This window comes from Dendrobium catenatum, unplaced genomic scaffold, assembly GCF_001605985.2.
Source record: "Dendrobium catenatum unplaced genomic scaffold, ASM160598v2 fragScaff_scaffold_1557, whole genome shotgun sequence".
Taxonomy (NCBI): Eukaryota; Viridiplantae; Streptophyta; class Magnoliopsida; order Asparagales; family Orchidaceae; genus Dendrobium; species Dendrobium catenatum.
The window spans coordinates 6044351-6066085 of record NW_021320019.1 but is presented as its reverse complement, the minus strand read 5'-3'; the positions used below and the strand labels follow the sequence as shown (position 1 = coordinate 6066085).

At 33.0% G+C, this 21735-nt stretch overlaps 1 protein-coding gene across 1 annotated transcript; it reads left to right on the top strand.

Moving 5' to 3' along the window:
• Nucleotides 1-234: 234 nt before the first annotated feature.
• Nucleotides 235-21311, top strand: LOC110102739 (violaxanthin de-epoxidase, chloroplastic). Its single transcript, XM_020831198.2, has 6 exons — nt 235-507; nt 1183-1508; nt 1594-1760; nt 2076-2172; nt 2291-2682; nt 20449-21311. The coding sequence occupies exons 2-6, from the start codon at nt 1236-1238 to the stop codon at nt 20948-20950; spliced, it is 1431 nt and encodes a 476-aa protein (XP_020686857.1). The 5' UTR covers nt 235-507; nt 1183-1235; the 3' UTR covers nt 20951-21311.
• The last annotated feature ends 424 nt before the right edge of the window (nt 21312-21735 follow it).

The window sequence follows — 21735 nt, the reverse complement described above, 5'->3', positions numbered from 1 at the left end:
TATGAGTACAATGAAAAATAATGTAAAAAAGCAACAGTCTTGACAAGATTAATTTTTTCCACCAAAGAAATAATTTTTCCTCTCCAAATATTAATCATTCATAAAAAATATTCTTAAAAAATTTTGTCTTCCGAGACTTATTCGGTTATATAAAAAAAATAATATTTTATATTATTCTTCCATCTAACTTTTTTTTTTTCATATAAAAGTTACACTCGTTCGTAATGCAAATCTTAGCTGGGTTCCCGCAGGGGAACCTGCTCGAATGCTCCATAAATCGCAGGGCTGCCGTGTTCGCTGCCATATTTAAGGAGTAGAGTGGACCACGTTACGCGCCTCTTCTTCACACGATCATCTTATCGGCTCCGTTCCTCGTGCTGGTTTTCCTTTAACTCTCCTACGGCGATAAACCCTGGAGCTTTCTCATATCCCATTATTAAACGAAAATTGCTTCTTTGCGAATGCTAGGTTACTAATACGCCCTTCCCTTAATCGGAACTTAAAAAGGTATTTTCTTTTTCCTATTTTGTTTCCATTCGAATACACCGAAGTCGCCGAGCTTATAGGACCTCTTTTTATGGATTTTTTTTCCTTTGGCCATTTACTTATTTTGCATTTTCAGTGCATACTCGTTAGTCGGTGGGAGTCATGAGAGAATTCTCGGTCATTAGTGGATTTGTTGATGTCAACGATTGTTGTTGAATATGAATATCAGCAATTTCATGTTTTCCAGTTCGCGTAGAGTCATGACACTCGTTTTTTAGAGATTGAAATAATGTCTCAAAGAACATAGCAGCGTATAGAGTTTTAATTTTTTGATATATTTCAATACAGTTTTTATAATTTTTTTTTTGTTTTATATTTCCTGCATTCTGAACTTTGAGAAATTAAAAATGTGTTTTCAGATGCTGAAGTTTGTGAAATTTGTGAGATCGCAGAATCTGTATGGGGATCCCTGCCTTTATTTTTTTATATGTTTTTTTCATGATATTTTGTGGTAATGAACGTCAATTTTGATTCTTAATAAGAATATGATAAAAGAGAAGTAATGCAAGAAGGGTAAATTTTTCAAGGATCGGTGATAATTATATTTTTCCTTGACAACTCCTAAATTGGATTAGAATGAAATCTTTTTTGGGGATTATAGCGGCATAAAAATAAGACTTTTCTTTTTGATTGCAGATAATTATATTGCTTTCCCTGATCATTCCTTCGGTTTTCTTGGCTATTTAAATATGTCATGTGGTGCGCACACCAATTGTTTCTTTTGGAAAGAATACTCCACCGCAGGAGCCAAATTGCCACCTGTAAGCCGGATAAACAATTTGCATGGTCAAAATTTAATTAAGTTGAAATTCTGGAATAGTAGAAGAATAACATGCATCAGCTCACCAAAAAGCTGGGAAGTCTTATTTCATGGATTGAACTGTAGAAGGTTTCATTCAACGTTCATCAGGAAGTCATTTATTCCATATATGAAGTCCATGTTTGGCACAAGATCTTGTGGGGTATTTATTATACTTTTAATATGTAATTTATTTTCTTATTCTCTATCTACAAGATATGCTATTTATTCAACTTTCACTTTTCTAGGCTGATGGGGAACTAGATCTTCAAGAAACGGTTCAATTCAACAAGGTTAAGTGGCTGGAGAAAGTGCCGTTTATGGTCATTATTGGATTGCTATCAATATTAGCCATTCAGCCAGCTGGTGCAGTTGACAGCCTAAAAACGTGCGCTTGTTTACTCAGGGAATGCAGGTATTTGATTGGTTTAAGTTGCATTTACTTTCATACTCTTTTTACCCCAGATCTGTTACCTGAAGGCATTCTTTTGTTTGTAGTTAAATATTTCTTCCGACCTGCACTTATAAGTATGAGACAAGGATTTTATTTTGTGAATCATATCACTTTATATCTTTGTTGTTAATTTCTCAAGGACCAGTTCTTCATTAACTACTTTCGGTTCCAGTCAGATTTGTTTAGTTTTATCATAAATTGAGATGGTGTTTTCCCTTGACGATAACCATCCAAAATGTTGAATTAACTGTTTGTTTTATTTAATTTCACTCATAGGGTGGAACTAGTCCGATGCATTAGTAACCCAGCATGCGCAGCAAATATTGCATGCCTTCAGACATGTAATGATCGGCCTGATGAGACTGAATGTCAGGTTTCTTTCTTTTCTTCTTATTTTTATTTTATTTGTTCATATAGTTGTGAGCACATATATCAAGGAATTCTAGAGAATTTTACGAGTTGGCTTCTTTACCACTTTTTTATCTTCACAGATAAAGTGCGGTGATTTGTTTGAAAACAATGTTGTTGATGAGTTCAACGAGTGTGCAGTATCACAGAAGAAATGTGTTCCTATGAAGAGTGATGTTGGTGACTTTCCTGTACCTAGCCCATCTGCCCTCGTGAGAAAATTCAATATCTTAGATTTTGATGGGAAGTGGTACATAACAAGTGGCCTAAATCCAACTTTTGACACATTTGATTGCCAATTGCATGAGTTCCATGTAGAGTCGGGGAAACTCATTGGCAATATATCATGGAGGATACGAACTCCAGATAGTGGTTTCTTTACCCGTTCTACTACACAGAGATTTGTGCAAGATCCTTCACAGCCTGGGGTTCTCTACAATCATGACAATGAATACCTGCATTATCAAGATGACTGGTTTGCCTCATGTTTTATCTAGCTCTTCATTTATCCCCTTCAACATGCATTCTTTATGTATTTTCATGTATGCGCGATATTATCTTGTCACTTTCAAGTGCCAAATTGTGTTAATGAACCTCATCTTTCTAAACATGTTGATAGTTGTGCTACAAGCTACATAGCAGAGTACATCATGGGTTTATCATATCTAATCATTACATTTTATCTTTAATGTATTCAAGTAGGTGAAACAAAAGAGTTGACTATGAATAATAGTGATTAGAGCGTTGAAAGATAAGGATAACAAATATGGTTAATTATAGGATGATTTTTATTAAGTGCTCATTTGGTTGCTTGTAGATAGAAAATATATTTCAAGAATTTCTAGGAGAGTGCATGATTAGATTCTTATAAGGAGACTTGGTGGTATAATGAAGAGGCATAAAAGATTGTAAATGAAAAGATTTGTACTATTTAAAATAATGGAACATTAATTACAGCGCATAAATATGATAATCACCATAACATGAAAAGATCTTCAAAGAGATTAGTAAATGAAGCCCAATTTACAGCACTTGATTATTTTTATAGTAGCCAAGATATTAAGGACAAGAAAATGAATATTTTAAGTTGTTGATGAAGAAAAATGACCTCTAGAGATTTTATTTTGGTTGATATATTGTGAGTCAAGAAAGTACAATATTAGTTAAAGATATAAAATTTATTAAATATAGAAATATTTAAAACTTGTTGGATGAGGGTTTTATGGAAGATGCTTCTTTTTAAATTGAAAAAAATGGTAATTATATATATTTTTATAGATTTATCCAAAAATGTGTGGAATATCTTTATTAGATTTCAAGAAGAGCCATCAAATAATCCTTAGGCCCTAATATGATACTCATTAAGATTTCAAGAGTTGTGGTAAAATATTGTTGTCTAGGAAGATTTTGAGGATTTCATGGAGCCTTCGAGAACATTCTAAAAACTTCAAAACCCTTCCCAAATCTTTGAGAAGATTGTAGAAGTATCCAGAGGTTAAGGGGAATCTTACTCATTAGCTTTACCAGGCCAAACCTTTCTTGTCGTCCAAGGAGGGGATGGACCAAGACAATATCGGGAATTAATTTCAATTTCCTAAAAAGTTATGAAAACTATATCAATTGAAAAATTCAAGCAACCACTTTATCGACTAAGCATGTCTGATAATAAAATACATTTAAAATGCTTTGAATTTCAATTTCTTGGTTTTTAGTGTTGCTTAGCTTATTTCTTAGGCTTGTTTCTACGTTGAAGCAAAATTGAATTTGAGTTGTAGTTTGAATTTCATTTCTCTTAGATTTTCTTCAGCTCAAATGGAACAAGTATAACTATTTTGCAAGGAATGATGAAATAAAATCATCATTTGTGGATCTTATGCCTTTGCCGCCAATCTCCCTGATATGGAGATCAGATCATGAAGCGGATGCTTAATCCCACCATCCACTTCAAATAAGTTCTAAGAAGAAACTTACCTACAGTTTACACCTCATATTTTGTGTGCATTAAATGATCGATTCACTTGATTCTATTTTTTTTTTTTTGAAAGAAATGTATCAAATAACATTAAACTGAAAGAAAGATCCTAAGTACAAGTAATAAAGGGATCACATTCCTCCTTGATTAAACCTAACAACAAGGAAGGAATGCAATCAAAAGAGAAGCTATCAAAGAAAAAACTACTCTCCAATGTCATAGTAGCACAACAATTTGCTACTTTATTACAATTTCTATAGGCATGGAGGAAGACAACCTTATTGAAATCATTTAAAAAACATAAATTCTTGTGTGGTCACTTCTCCACATTCTCCTTATTCTCCTTTAAAAAATTATGAATTGTGGGCTCCGAAAATTCGGCCCCGGCCTCCGCTCGCTCTTCTTATTCGGCGAGGGAGTTTTAACGAACTAAGTTCCGGGGTAAATTTTGGAAGGCAGATGGGTTTGTAGATAAGACACTACCCAGAGATTTCGCCCTCATTTTGTGAGGACTTTATGATCTGAGTTCTGGTTTCCTATAGGCGCAAGCCCCTATAGTTAATTACCTCTCCCGATCACGAGAGAGAACTTTCGATTAAGGCTAGTCGTCGATCAGATACGTAGAATATACGTGCATCTGGCATATAGTAGCAGCATAGGTTTAGGAATTGGAAATTTTGAAGATTTTGGATTTGGAAATTGAAGAATTGGGTTTTTGGATTTTTGGTTGAAAGATTTGATATTTAAAATAGAAATCTCACCATCTTGCACTTAAAGCGGATGATGGGGGAATGGATGATGGGCCCGATCAAGATCCCATGGTTCCGTCATCCCGGGCCATCGTGGTCCCTGGTCTACTTAGTCAGAGGAGGTAGTCGACCCAACCTGACAGAAGGATCCTTGTCGGCAGCCATGGGTTGCGTCGTCCAAGGGGACCTTATAGACCTGGGATGGGTGTTTGTCTAAGGGGACAAATTTAAATCCACCTTAGCTAACAGAGGGCTTTGTGCCCTATCGATCATATCCTATTGATTCATATCTCAAGGATTTAACGCCATTAAGGAGCGTATTGGCTCTGGCCATAACCGCTATCTGTGGTGCCATTTGGCGGCAAAACCACTCGGTTCAGAGGGCCCCGGGTCATAACCGTTTACCTGCAGTGCCATTTGGCGGCGAAACTGCCGGTTAGAGGACACGTACCACGTCCTTACTGGCAAGAGATTGTTTGAGAATGGATCCTAGTAATATTTTCGACTAGGCATTTAGCTCTTTTGTGAGCTGAGGTAAATTTTGATTTGTCCACCCTGACAAACTGTTGCGGAGGGTGGATGGATTTTGCTTTAAGTACGGATGAGTGATTTCAATTTTAAATATTTTTGGACTTTTGGGATTTTTGTGGAGTTTTTGAGTTTTTGGATGGAGCTTGGAAGACATTTGGATATTTAGGGGACATTGAAAAATATTTGGGAACCCCTCCGGTTGAGATATTCATTCAACACGGCCATCATCGGGGTGTTTGGAGGCCATTTCTTTTTATGGATTAAACCTTGTCAACTCTGTCGGGCTGTCGACAGAGGAAAGAGCGTCATCTGCATAAAGTAAATGAGTAATCTTCGGTCCTCCACTTGAAATTTGAATGCCAAGACTCTTCCCTCTTTGCTCCAGTGAGTTAGTGATCAACTGGGAAACACATGATGAATAAATATGGTGAAAGTGGACATCCCTGACGGAATCCACTTTGAGCATTGATCCAAGCAGAATTCTTCCCGTTAATGATAATGGAAAATATCACATCTACAACACATTCCAAGAGGAGGTTAGAGAAAGCAATAGGAAAATCATACCATCTCAAAATATGACGAAGAGTTACCCATCCCATGCTATCATAAGCTTGCTCCATATCAAGCTTAACAGCCATCATTCCCTTCTTGTTCTTTGAGATTTTGAACTTGTGAAAAATCTCCTGAGCTAATAGACAGTGTTCAGCAATAGATCTTCCATGGATGAAGGCAACTTGTTCTTCGGGAATCAGTTTAGAGATTCCCTTCTTCAATCTATTAACAAGCATAGTAGCCACAATTTTATAATTGGTTTGACATAGGCTAATGGGCCTATAGTTTGAAGGAGTCAAGGGATTCTTCAATTTAGGAATTAAGACAATCAAAGTGTCTTTCCATTCCTTATACATATGGCTGGAATTAAAGAAGCTTCTAACTGCATTCCATAAAGTTTCCCAAACTATATTCCAATAACTTTTGTAGAAGGAAGAGGTAATGCCATCCAAACCTGGGGACTTATTGTTCCCTTGCTGGAATACCGAAATTTGCAGCTCCTTTTCAGTAAATTCAGCATTTAACAACTCCAAATCTTCAGCATTTAACTTCTGATTCTCCATAATTGAAGGCCAGCCCGTTATTTCACATTCTCTATGCTTCCATTTCTTCTCAAAGAAGTTGATGAAGACCTTCTCGATTTGATCCTCCTCCTCTTGCAACTTATTTGCTTTATCTTTGACTTGAAAAATATGGTTCCCATTCCTTCTAGCCTTTGCAAAGTTGTGAAAAAGCTTGGAATTTGCATTACCTTCCTCATGCCACCTAGCCTTAGCCCTTTGATTCCACAAAGTTGAAAGTCTTCTCATAGTAACATTGAGTTCATGTACCTTGTTTCTAAGTTCAAAAAGGTCATCATCCGACCAATTATCATTCAAAGCTTCCTTATTTTGCAGATCAAGGATCTCCTTCTTCAATTTTTCCTTTAAAGCATTCAAGTCTTTGCATTTGTTTCTACTCCAGAAAAATAAGGATTTCAAGGTACAATTAAGCTTCTTTTGTAAGATAATATACTCATTACCAACATCATTCTTCTTCCAAGAATGATAAAATATACTCTTTGCCGCAGGATACGATCTCCATGTATCTTCAAACTTGATGGTTTTCGACTTAAGCTGCACCCTTTCATCCATCTTAATCACAATAGGACAGTGGTTAGACGCCATCCTCGCCAAATGTCTGTTTACTACCAAAGGAAGCTTCTGCATAGCCAATGAATTCATAATACATCTGTCTAACTTTTCCCAAATACGAGAAGTGCCCTCTTTGTTGGTACACCATGTGAATCTTGCCCCAACACATCCAATATCATGAAAATCTGAGTTCACCATGAAGCTCTTTATTTCTCTAGGTCCTTTAGAAAATAAGAACCTCTTACCTCCTCTCTTCTCATCCTTATTTAAAATGCAATTGAAATCTCCCCCTATAATAGAAGGAATAGAATTCTCCATGCTCTTTTCCAACTGGTTCCAAAGATCAGTTCTCTCCTTGCAGCAGTGACTCCCATAAACTGTAGCAATCTTCCAAGTTCCTAAGCTAGGAACCGAGAGATTACCAATGATCACCTGTGAAGAAGCTTCACACACCTCAAATGACACCAACTTTATATTCCACAAAACCACCCTTCCGCATTGATAGCACAGAAGATCAATTTTTTCGTATTCCACCCTTTGGAAAAATCTCCCAGCAGAACCTTCAACCCATGTACCATTCAAAAGTTTTTTCTCCAAATCAATTCTCACATAAACGCGTGCAAATTCACGTTTGCTCCACCGGAATGTATTTCCATCAACATACATAGGTGATCCAAAGCAAGAAGCAATTCTTGCTATGCTATCCTCATCCCAACAATACAAAGGCAAGCAAGGCAATCAAATCCAAACCGGTGCAGATATACCTTTGAATGAACTCGGATCAAAAGCAGGCGTCCACCTATCCATACCAACGATCAGTCCGTTCACATACCATGGGCCTCCGTTCAAAACCTCGTCAACCACCTCAGACGAATTGAACGAACAGAGTATCTAGTCCAATCCAATTGAGGTCAAATGAAATTTGCCGTAATGGCTCCACTGTCTCCTCAGCTCCGAACTGCAAACTAAAAATGGCACGCCATTACCCAAAACTTTGAGTACTATCGAATTCTTCAATACTTTAGAATTCTCTGCCTCCCTTTCCGCATTCAATTTGACCGCCACTCCGTCTTCAGAAAACTCCATCCGATCTCTGTCAAACGTAATCTTGATCGGCTTCGACCAGGCCTCAGCAACTTCATTCAATCCTTTCAGAGGATCATCCTTCCGGGTTTCCAAGGAACCAGATCCATCACCAATATTTCGTCCTTTCTGAGCATCAAGAACCTCAGAAAAATTTCTCACCCGTAAAACCAAATTCTTTGAAGCCGAAGATTCAACATTCATCCCAGGAATGCATTCAGTAACCATCTCCTTCCGTGCAGCTAGATCATCCACCATCACATTTTTTCCTTTACCTTCAACCTGTTCTTGACGGATCAAAGGCTTAGGTCCATCCCTAATCACTATCCCATTAGATCTTCTATCATTAGACCGAAGAGAACCAGACGACCGTGGAGGATTCATAGAAACCGGTTGAAAACGCCAGTGATCCACCGGCGCAGTCGTCGCCACGATCAGTCCGTTCACATACCATGGGCCTCCGTCAAAACCTCGTCAACCACCTCAGACGAATTGAACGAACAGATATACCTTTGAATGAACTCGGATCAAAGGCTTAGGTCCATCCCTAATCACTATCCCATTAGATCTTCTATCATTGGACCGAAGAGCACCAGACGACCGTGGAGGATTCATAGAAACCGGTTGAAAACACCGGTGATCAACAGGCGCAGTCGTCGCCGATCGCGGAAAAATCCGCGAAATCCGATTTTAAAACAAGGCGGTAGAATTCGAACCGGACGTTCTCTCTCTAGAAAATCAATTGAGAAATTTGACGGAGATTCAGTTGATTCTATACCATTTGATATTTTGATGGAGATTTTCATATTTTGTGTGCATTAAATGATCGATACAGTTGATTCTATACCATTCGATATTTTGATGGAGATTGCTAGTGATGATATATCTCTCATCATGCGCTGAAGATTCACAAATACATATTTAGGAATCCATTCATGAAGAAGAAGGATTGTCAATTAGAGTATTGTTAATTAAATTTGAGAGGTAGGAAGTTTGGACAGTTGGATCGAAATCCAAATTACAGTAGAGTAAGATGATCTTTGAATTTGTTTTGGATAAGTTTAGTTTTTAGTTTTGAATTCCAGATTATGCAAATTTCTTCTGTATTTATCTTTTTGTTTGATTTTTCAAGTTATTTGATAATAGTATTGCTTATATTAAGTTTTTTTGGGAATTAATTTACTTTTATTGTGGAATCAATATATGATGCATAAGTTTTGTTTTTAAATGAATTCCTATTTTTTCCTAAAAGTAGGATTGCTGTGATAAAACTCAATACTAACAACAACAAGAAGAAAAAGGCTTTATCTCACTATGTGGTGTTGGCTACATGAATTCTTTTTCTCCATTGTGTCCTGTTAAGAGTCAAATATCATCTAAATTTAACAAAGAAAGGTCATTTCTAATATTTTCTAACCATATTTAATAAAACTCAATACTAAATTCCTCAATTTTTCTTTTGCCTTTACTTTCATTCCTTTCCTTTTTATTTCTCCCTCTTTATTTCTCCCAAGAAAAGGTCTTCAAAGCTTTGTTATGATTGCAAAAAACATTAAGTTCTTGAGAACCACAGCAAATAATGCTCGGTATTGTAGCTAAAATTCCTTGTTTTCACTCTATTCTGCTTCTATCTAGCAATGAAAAACAGTCCAAAAACTTGTTTCAGCAATTCAGGAGAAGAACATAGTCATTGCCTTCTTGTCCGGTGCATGTATTATCCCACTACGTGAGGTCGCCTACATGAATCCTTTTGTCTTCATTGTGTCATGTTAAGAGTCAAATTCTCATTTAAATCTAATAAAGAAAAGTCATTTCTAATATTTTCTAGCCAAGTCTTTTTAGGTCTACCTCTACATTTCTTAACATAGGTTAAATCTAATACATTTACTCTCCTAACGGGGTCATCACAAGGTCGCCGTTTTACATGACCTAGCAATTTAAGGCAACTCTCTAATCTTATCTGTCACTGGAACTACTACAACCTTTTCTCGGATATGCTCGTTTCGTATCTTGTCTCTAAGAGTAAATCCGCTCATCCATCTAAGCATCCTCATCTCAACAACACTTAACTTAATATTATGCTTCTCTTTTAATAGCCAACATTCTACGCCATAAAGCATTGCAGGTCTCACCACCATCTTATAAAATTTTTCTTTAAGTTTGGGTGATACTTTTCTACCACACAACAAATCTGAAGCATTCCTCCACTTCAACCATCCAACTTGAATTCTACTAATAATATCTCCATCTATTTCACCATCACTCTGAATAATAGACTCGAAATATCTAAAACGAGTATACTTATTTGTGACTACATTGCTCAAAGTCACAAATCCCCCACTAAATCTATTACTAATAAAATTATACTCCATGTATTCGAATTTAAGATCTACTCAAATAAAAATCCTCAGACTCTAAGGTTGACCTCCTTATTTCGAGTATACCTTTAACTACATCTCTAGTCTTATCAACAAAAAGAATATCATCAGCAAAAAGCATACAACATGATACATCCTCTTGCACATGTCTAGTAAGAACATTCATGACTTAAGCAAAAGATAAGGGCTTAAGGTTGATCCTTGATGTAATCCAACAGAAATAAGAAAATACATGGTCAAACCACCTTGTGTATTATGCATCACCTTTATTCTTAAAAATAAGAATCATCACACTCATTCTCCACTCATCTGGCATTCTCCACTCATCTGGCATCTTTTTAGTCTTTAAAATAATTTTAAAAAGTTTAGTAAGCCAAAAATTCCTTCATCTCCTAAATATTTTCACATCTCTATTGGAATATCATCAGATTCAATAGTTTTTCCATACTTCATTTTCTTTAAAGCCTCTCTAACTTGAGTTTTACTAATACACTGATAGAAAAAAATATTTATTTCAATTTAGAGTGCTAAGGTCACTAAAGTCAATCGTATTCTCACAATCTTTATTGAACATTTAGCAAAATATCTCATCCATCTTTGTTTAATATCCTCTTCTAAAAAAACTTTTTGATCTTCATCTTTAATGCACTTCACTTGAACTAAATCCTTACTACTTCTATCTTTTTGTTTGTTTAACTTATACATATATCTTTCACCCTCTTTATAATCTAATATATTATATAAATCATTAAAAGCTACAATCTTTGCATCGCAGAATGCATTCTTAGACACCTTACGAGCATCTTTATATCTTTCTCAATTTTTTAGAGTTTTTACATCTAAAATAGTTATTATAACAAAGCTTCTTATTTTTTATCTTTCACATTTTGATTTCACCACCAACAATTTTTTTTTTATTATGAGCTTTTCCTTTTGAAACTCGAAGCACATTCTTTGCACCATTCTTAATATTACTAGTTATTTTTTCCCACATAACATTCACATCCTTATGCACAAACAAAATCTTAAGATCTCGAATTCTACTCTCAAAAATATTTTTGTTAGTATTCTTTAAATGTCTCCTTTATTTTAAAGTCCAAAACAAATAAGTGATATTGAGTCCATAATTTTTCACTTGGAATAACTTTACAATCTTTATAATCTAAATAATCTATTTTTCTTATAAGAAAATAATCAATCTGAGTTTTACTATATCCATTCTTAGAATTAATGAGATGTAGAGATTTACTTTGTCCGGTGCATGTAATAGTTCGGAGAAATTATATTCTTTGTAGAGATTCAATTAATATTTTAATTGAATTATATTATTAATGCTTGAGAAAGGTTAATGTTTAATATTGAGAAATTCACTGACAGTGTATTTATTGGACATGATTAAATGAATAAAAGTTTTAAGTATCACGTATGTGCTTTCATTTGATCCTTAGAATAATTTTTCATTCGAGTTATTCTTGATTTGGTACAAAAATAACAACAACGTCAAGCCTTTATCCCTTTGTGTGTAGTTGACTATATGAATTGTTAAGAGTCAAATTCTCATTTAAATGTAATAAAAAATGTTATTTCTAATATTTTCTAATCAAGTCTTTTTAAGTTTACCCATACCATTTTTAACAAAGACAAATTTAATACATCTACTCTCTTAACCAGGTCATCGAATGGCTAACGTTTAATACGACCAAACTATTTAAGACGTCTTTCTCTAAGCTTATATGCCATTGGAGCTACTCCAACCTTTTCACGTATATTCTTGTTGTATATTTTGTCTTTAAGATTAAGGCCACTCATCCACTTGAGCATCCTCATCTCTGGAACACTGAGCATAACTTTATGCTTCTCTTTTAATGGTCTACGTTCTGTGCCACAAAGCATTGCAGGTTTCACTACCATCTTATAAAAATTTTTCTTAAGTTTGAGGGATAATTTTCTATCATACAACATGCCCAATACATTCACTTTAACCATCCAACTTGAATTCTACTACTATTATCCCCATCTATTTAGCATCACTCTGAATAATAGACCTGAGATATCTAAAACGTGTACTCATATTAATGTTTTGATCGGCCAAAGTCGCAATCCCCCTGTAGATCTATTAATATTAAAATTATACTCCATATATTCAGTTTTAGATCTACTAAAATGAAAACTTTAGATTCTATTATTGACTTCTATAATTCAAGTTTATCTTCAACTCCCCTCACTAGTCTTATCAATAAGAATAATATTATTAACAAAATGCATAAACCAGGGTAAATCCTCTTGCAAATGTTTAGTAAAAACATCCATGACTAAAACAAAAGGATATGGACTTAGACTGATCCTTGATGTAATCCAATAAAAATAGAAAAATACTTGGTCAAACCATTTTGGGTCTGAAGACAAGTAATAACTCCTACAAACGTATCCTTAATGACTTGAATACAAGCATTATTAACCCCTTTGTTTTTCAGATCTCCATAGCACTTTTCTTGAAACTTTATCTTATACTTTCTCTAAATCAATAAATATCATATATAGATCCTCTCTATTCTCTATATACTTCTCCATTAAATCTCTCAATAAATGTATAGCTTCCATAATAAGCCTACCTGGTAAGAATCAAAATTGATTTTGAGAAACATTTATATCAAGTTGTAATCTATGCTAAATAACTTTCTTCCGTAGTTTTATAGTATGGAACTTTAACTTAATTCCTCTATAATTCATACACTCTTGTGCTATTACATTTATTCTTCAAAATAGGAATTAACACAGTTCCTCACTCATCTCACATATTTTTTTATCTTTAAAATAATATTGAAAATTTTTATAAGCCAAGAAATTTTTTCATCTCTTAAGCATTTCCACACCTCTATTAGAATATTATGTCCAACAATTTTTTCACACTTTATTTTTCTTAAAGCCTCTCTATATTTAGTTTTACTTATACGTCAATATAAACAAAAATCTATATTTTAATAATTTAATTTAGAGTGTTAAGATCCCTAAAGTTAATCATATTCTCACAATCTTCATTGAAAGCTTGTCAAAATATCCCATCTACATTCGTTGAATATATTCTTATGATACAGCAACAACAAGAAGCCTTTATTCCACTGTGGGGTTGGCTACATAAATCCTTTTGCTCCATTGTGTCCTGTTAAGAGTCAAATTCTCATCTAAGTCTAATTAAGAAAAGTCATTTGTAATATTTTCTAACCATGTCTTTTTAGGTCTCTCTCTACTTTTCTTAACATAAGTCAAATTTAATAAATATACTTTTCTAACCGGGTCATCCGAAGGTCGTTGTTTTATGTGACCAAACCATCTAAGCCGACTCTTTCTAATCTTATCTTCCACTTTAGCTACTCCAACCTTTTCCACTTATATGCTCATTTCGTATCCCATCCTTAAGAGTAAAACCACTCATCCACCTAAGCATCCTCATCTATGCAACACTTAACTTAATATTATTCTTCTCTTTTAATGGCCAACATTCTGCACCATAAAGCATTGCAGGTCTCACTTCCATTTTATAAAATTTTCCCTTAAGTTTAAGAGGGACTTTTCTATCACATAATAAGTCCTTTGCATTCCTCCATTTCAACCATCCAACTTGAATTTTACTAATAATATCTCCATTTATTTCACCATCACTCTTAACAATAGACCCAATATATATAAAATGTGTGCTCTTATTAATGACTTGATCGCCCAAAGTCACAATTCCCATTAGATCTATCATTACTAAAATTACACTCAATATATTCAATTTTAGATATACTAAAAAAAAGCCTTTAGACTCTAAGGTTGACCATCATAATTCAAGTTTACCTTCAACTCTTTTTCTAGTCTTATCAATAAGAAGAATATCATTAGTAGAAATCATACACTAGGGTACTACCTTTTGCAAATGTCTAGTGAGAACATCTATTACTAAAGCAAAAGATATGAGCTAAAGGCTAATCCTTTATGGAATCTAATTAAAATTGGAAAATATTTGGTCAAACTACCTTGTGTTTGAAAAGAAGTAACAACTTCTGCATACATATCCTTAATAACTCGAATATAAGCATTATTAATCTCTTTCTTATGTAGAACTCTCCATAACACTTCTCTTAGAACTTTGTCATATGCTTTCTCTACAACAACAACAACAACATCAAGCCTTTATCCTACTACGTGGGGTTGGCTACATGAATCCTTTTTCTCCATTATGACATATTAAAAGTCAAATTCTCGTTTAAATTTAATAAAGAAATGTCATTCCTAATATTTTCTAACCAAGTCTTTTTAGGTCTAACCCTACCTTTCTTAACACAAGTCAAATCTAACACCTCTACTCTCCTAACCGGGTCATCGGAAGGCTGCCTTTTTATGTGATCAAACCATCTAAGGTGACTCTCTCTAATCTTATCTTCTACTGGAGCTACTCCAACCTTTTCATGTATATACTCATTTCGTATCCTATCTCTAAGGGTAAAGCCACTCAACCACCTAAGCATCCTCATCTCTGCCACACTTAACTTGTCTTATGCTTTCTCTAAATCAATAAAAATCATATGTATATCCTCCTTATTCTCTCTATATTTCTCAATCAAACCTCTCAATAAATGTATAGCTTCCATAGTAAACATACCTGGCATGAATCCAAATTGATTTTGAGAAACATTAACGCCACATTACAACCTGTGTTCCATAACTCTCTCCCATAGTTTTAAAGTATAACACATTAAATATTTTTATAATTCAAAAAATCTTGTGCATCACCTTTATTCTTAAAAATCAGAATCAACATACTCATTCTCCACTTATCTGGTATCTTTTTAGTCTTCAAAATAATATTAAAAAGTTTAGTAAGGCGAGAAATTCTTCATCTCCTAAGCATTTCCACATCTCTATTGGAATATCATTAAGTCCAACAGCTTTTTCGCACTTCATTTTCTTTAAAACCTCTTTAATTTCGATTTTACTAATACGCTGATAAAAAAAAATCGTTATTTTCATTTAGGGTGCTGAGGTCATTAAAGTCAATTATATTCTCATAATCTTTATTAAAATATTTAGCAAAATATTTCATCCACCTTTGTTGAATATCCTTTTCTAATAAAAAGATTTTCATGCTTAATACACTTCACTTTGAACTAAATCCTTACTATTCATATCTCTTTATTTAACTAACTTATACATATATCTATCGTCATCCATAGTATCTAATTTATTATATAAATCATTAAAAGTTATAATCTTTGCATTGCAAATTGTTTTCATAGACTCCTAATGAGCCTCTTTATATCTTTCTCAATTATTAGAATTTTTACAAATAATCTAATTTTTATAACAAATCTTTTTATTTTTTATATTTTCTTGTACATTTTGATTTCACCACCAACTATTTTTATTAGTAGCTTTTCTCTCTGATACTCCAAGCACATCTTTTGCTACATTCTTAATATCACTAGCTACTTTTTCTTCCATAACATTAGCTTTCTCATGCACAGAAAAAATATTAAAATCTAGAATCTTACTCTCAAAAATATTTTTGTTAATATTCTTTAAATGCTCCTAATTAATCCTAGAACAACGATTTATTTTATTTTTTTATTTTCTGCCAATTCATCTTAATGTTCAAAACTAATAAGTAAGTTGGGTACATAAACTTTCACTCGGAATAACTTTACAATCTTTGCAATTTAAATAATCTATTTTTTTAATAAAAAATAAAAAATCTGAATTTTACTATATCCATTTTGATAATTGATGAGATGCTCATCTTTTTTTTTAAACATGATATTAATAATTTTAAAATCATAAGCTAAAGAAAAATTTAATATGGTCTTATCACTTTCATTAGTTGCTCATAGTCACCATAAATGGTTTTAAATCCTCTACCTCTCTACCAACATGTCCATTTATATCTCATCCAATTAAAACTTTTTTTTTATAGAGGTATCATTTGTATTAATTTTTCTAGGACATTTCAAAATTTTAATTTTGAGCACTATCCAAACCTACTTGACGAGCATAAATGCTTGTAATATTAATAATCTTAGCATCAATAATAATTTTTAAAGTTATAATTATATCTCCAATTTTATTAATTTTACAACATTATCATTCAAACTCTTATCTATAATCACATCCACATCATTTCTAGTACGACTCTTATTAGAATACCATAGTTTAAATCCTAAACTACAATCTCCTTAGCCTTTTCTCCAACCCATTTGGTTTCCTGAATTCAGAGAATATTTATCTTCCTATAGATTATAATATCGATTAATTATATTAATTTTCCTGTAAGTAAACCTATATTCTAAGTTCATATCCTAATTATAGTTTCATAGGCTAGCTTTTTTTCCACATCCGTCCATTATGTGGGAACCCTTGCCTATTTAACACTGCACCCGGGTGCCGGTGTAGCGGCCCTTGCTCACTTGATGTTGTATTCAGTCTATACAATGTGTCGCTTATAGGGAATATCCTAGCATTAACACAATATATTGAATGATTTATTCGACAAGTTTTACGCTGGCTATCGATTACTTCATGCAATTCTCTAATTTTATCATCAAGGACTTAGGACTTTGCAATGACATTGTTGAATATATTTTTATGATAATTATTTTTTGGAGATTTACATACATACAACAACAACATCAAGCCTTTATCCCACTACGTGGGGTCGTCTACAAGATTTACATACATACCACATTATTTTATGATATTTACAAATCTAACACCGAAAATATTAATATTACATGTCTAGCATCCATATACAATTTTAATATCAAATATACCACTCCTATAATTCATTTATATCATTCATATCATCCTATAAACTTTAATATTTCATTCCATTCACTCAAATTTGTTCAATGGGTGGTAAGCATATAATATTAATGTTTAGAGTGTTAGATATGTAAATAGCATGGAATAAAGTTGTATGTATGTAAATCCCCCTTATTTTTTTTATTTTCATTCTTAATACATTTTACTTGTTCTAAAATTTGCTCTTATCTTTTACTTGACTAACTTATACATTTATCACATCCTTTTTAGTATCCAATCTATTATATAAATCATTAAAAAATAAATTCTTTACATCGTATGTTGTTTTTTTAGATTCCTTAGGGGCCTCTTTATATATCTTTTATAATTTTTCTAGTTTTTACATCTAAACCAATTTTCTTAACAGAGCTTCCTTTTTTTTAAATATTTTTATTGCACATTTTTTATTTCACCATAAAATATTTTAACTATCAGAAGCTTTTCCTTTTGATACTCCATGTATATCATTTGTAACATTTTTCATATCGTTAGTTATTTTTTCGCATAACATTAGCTTCATCATGTACATTCAAAATTGTAAGATCTTGAATCTTACTCTCAAAAATATTTTTGTTAGTGTTTTATTATTCTTTAACTGTTCCCATCTAATTCTAGGACAATATTTTATTTTATTTTTCATATTTTGTCTCTTCATGTTAAAGTCTAAAACTAATAAGTGACGTTGGGTACATAAATTTTCTGTTGGAATATCTTTTCTATCTTTGTAATTTAAATGATTTATTTTTCTTATAAAAAATAACCAGTTAGAGTTTTATTATATTCATTCTTATAAGTATAAGTTGTTAGCAATTACAAATTCATAAGTTAGAGAAAAAATAAATATGGTCCTACCACTTTCATCAATCACTCCAAACCCCTAACCACTTTGAATGCTTTTAAAAATCTTCTACCTCTCTATTAACATGTCTATTAAAATCTCGTCCAATAAAAACTTTTTATTCAAGCAGTATCTTTTGTATTAATTCTTCTATAAGTCATTCCAAAATTTTAATTTTGATTACATATCCAAACCTATTTCAGGATTATAAACTTATAATTTTAATAATCTTAGCATCAACAATAATCTTTTAAGCTATAATTTTACTTCAATCTTTTTAAATTCAATCCTTCAAACTATTATCAATAATCACATCTATACAATTTTTAATACAAATCTTACTTGAGTATCATAGTTTAAATCATAAACTATCAATCTCCTTAGCTCTCTCTTCAACCCATTTAATTTTTTGAATGCATATAATATTTATTCTTATATGAATCATAATATCTATTAATTCTATTAATTTATTTGTAGGAGAATCTATATGTCAAGTTTCTATCATAATTCTAGTTTCGTGGACTAGTTTCTTTGCCCACATTCATTCATGATGTGGGAACATTGCTTATTTAACACTGTACCCCATGCTGGTGCAGTGAACCCTTCACACTTTTTACTATATTCTGGCCATATAATACATTGTTCTATGGAGCGCCCTAATTCTTATTTTCAAATATGTTTTATAAAAAAATATTTGTTTTGATAAAATTAAAGTCAAATTCATTTCAGTAATTTGCAACTTCAATCCGAATGGAATGATACATTTAAAATTATATTTCTTGTTAGTGATACGTTTACTTGTGCTATTAAAAATTCTTAAGTTTTTGGCACAACTGTCATGGATTGATTTAGGACATACTAATATTGATACTGAATTACTCTAGTTTAATTTGAATATTTATTTATAGTTGGTTTTATCAAATAACGCTCTTGGTTTTGTTTCAAGTGTGGTATTTTTTTCTTATGTTTGTGATGTTTTGGATGTGATGATCTATTTCCTTTTGATTTTGAGATTGAGTTAACATTTCTAAATAGAAGGAGAACTAGAAGCCATAAAGGAAATCCCAAGACACTATGACTGATTCTGAAAGAAGATTTATGTTATCAACCGGACACTCCGAGATTGTTTGTTTGAAAATGTGAATGTGACTCACTCTACTGTGAAGATCAAATTCGTGACCTTGCACATGATTCGATAAACGATATAGTTTAGTAGCAAGTGAATATCCCAATGCTTACATTACAGTTTTTCTTGAGAGTTGTGGTAATTTGAAGTATTATGATATCATTGATGATGTCATTCATCTCTGAATATTTCCTATTCTTTCAGAAATGGATCAAAGAACTAACATCTAATTCATATGACTTGGACAAAATTTCTCAAAAATTACTTGCTAACTTCTTCCATATGACAGTACAAAGTTGTGCAATGAGATAAAAAAAATTTGTTCAGCTTGAATGAATGTGAAACATTATATGATGCTTGGGAGTGATACTAAAGTGAATTGAAAATCTAAAAAACTACGATGTTTACTACAAAATCACATAAGCAAGAAAGACATTTGGAAACCGAAATTATGCCCTGTGAAGTGCAGCGTTGTAGCTGATGATGATGATGTATCCAAAACATTCATGCACACAAAAGATTACAAAAGATTGAAAAAACTGATAATTTTTATCAAGCCAAATATCTTTATAATGTATTCCTACTTATATATATATTTCCTTACGTAGGTTGATATTATCTAGAATTTGCAAGAAAATATTTGACCGCAAATATTTATGTAATGTAGATAGCTCAGAATAGCGGAGTGAACTATAAAATCGCTGGGTAAGCACGGCATATGAAAATTAAATCTGAAAAGGCAATCAGTTCTCTTTTGGATAGTATGAACTTATGTAAAAGAAAATGGAAAATTGGTTGAAAATTTCAAATTAATGATGCTAATTAATAATCAAGCTGTAGATGACATGTATGCCATTTGAATTACTTCATTTTCCTCCAATCCATACAGAGCCTTAAGACTTTCTTATTGGAAAGCCAGCCTTGATGTTTTTTTTTTTGCTTCTCTAACATTGTTTTGTTTTCACATGTGAATTTCAAACTCTTTTTTAAAGATTATCCTCAGCCTGTAGAGAACAATCATTAGCCTTGTTCATGCAATGCACAGGTACATTTTATCTTCTAAAGTGGAGAACAAGCCCGACGACTATATATTCATCTACTATCGTGGTAGAAATGACGCATGGGATGGCTACGGAGGAGCTGTTGTGTACACAAGGAGTCCAAAACTACCTGAAACCATAATACCTGAACTTGTAAAAGCAGCAAAAAGAGTTGGAAAAGATTTCACCAAGTTCATCACTACGGACAACACCTGCGGCCCTGAACCTCCCTTAGTAGAAAGACTAGAGAAAACTGTGGAGGAAGGTGAGAAAACCATTATTAGAGAAGTTGAGCAGATTGAGGACGAGGTTGCAAAGGTGGGCGAGACCGAGTTGACCCTATTTGAGAGGCTTGCCGAGGGATTCCGTGAATTCAAACGGGATGTAGAATTCTTCTTGAAAGGCCTTGGTCAGGAAGAAATGGAGCTTTTGAATGATCTCAAGATTGAAGCAAGTGAACTGGAGAAGGTTTTTGGAAATTCACTACCATTGAGGAAGCTGAGATAACTGGTTTAATGGTCATGCCAGCACAAATGTTTAGGGTTGCTTGATTGATTTTGACCTGCTTGGCACTCAAACAAAGTCCTTGTGATTAAGTTCAAGTATATTAACATCTATGTTGAAGCTTTGTAAAAGTTAATCACCCAAATTTCTTGAAGCTGCCACTTTGCTGCTTTCTTCACCAAGAAAAATGCTGATTGGAATGAGCTGGAGCGGGTTGTACTACGAATCAAGTATTTGTTTTTTTGGAAGGGCAATTTTTAGTATGTTTAGCTACTGCCTATTGTTTTATCTACTTTTCTCTTTGTAGAAGACTGGATTAAGAGGAAATTATATATATAAAAAGCACGAGTTACTGATTTGAGGCTGCTTCTGGATTTGTTAAATATGGCATTTCCTGTCCTGGTTTTTTGTTATAGATGGCACATCATGCCTTGTGTTATTAAATCAGCACTTAACGCTGGATAGAAATATTATTTAAAAAAAAATGGCTTTATAAAATTTATTAATTGCTTTTGAAATAGATTATAAATTTTATTTAAGATTAATAACGTAATATAATCATTAAATTCTTAATATAAGCAATACCCGTAAGGCAAATGACGTGCATCATATTGTAATTTAAAACGAGTATACGGTAAAAGATATCAATTTTATCTAAATAAGAGGATATATATGTTTGATTCTTATTTGTTCATTGGCAATGCTTTGACCTACTAGCGAATGTAATTAGACAATTAACGCTAGTGTAGGAGAGTAACTGTGTGGCTAAAAAAATTAGCTTTGGAATT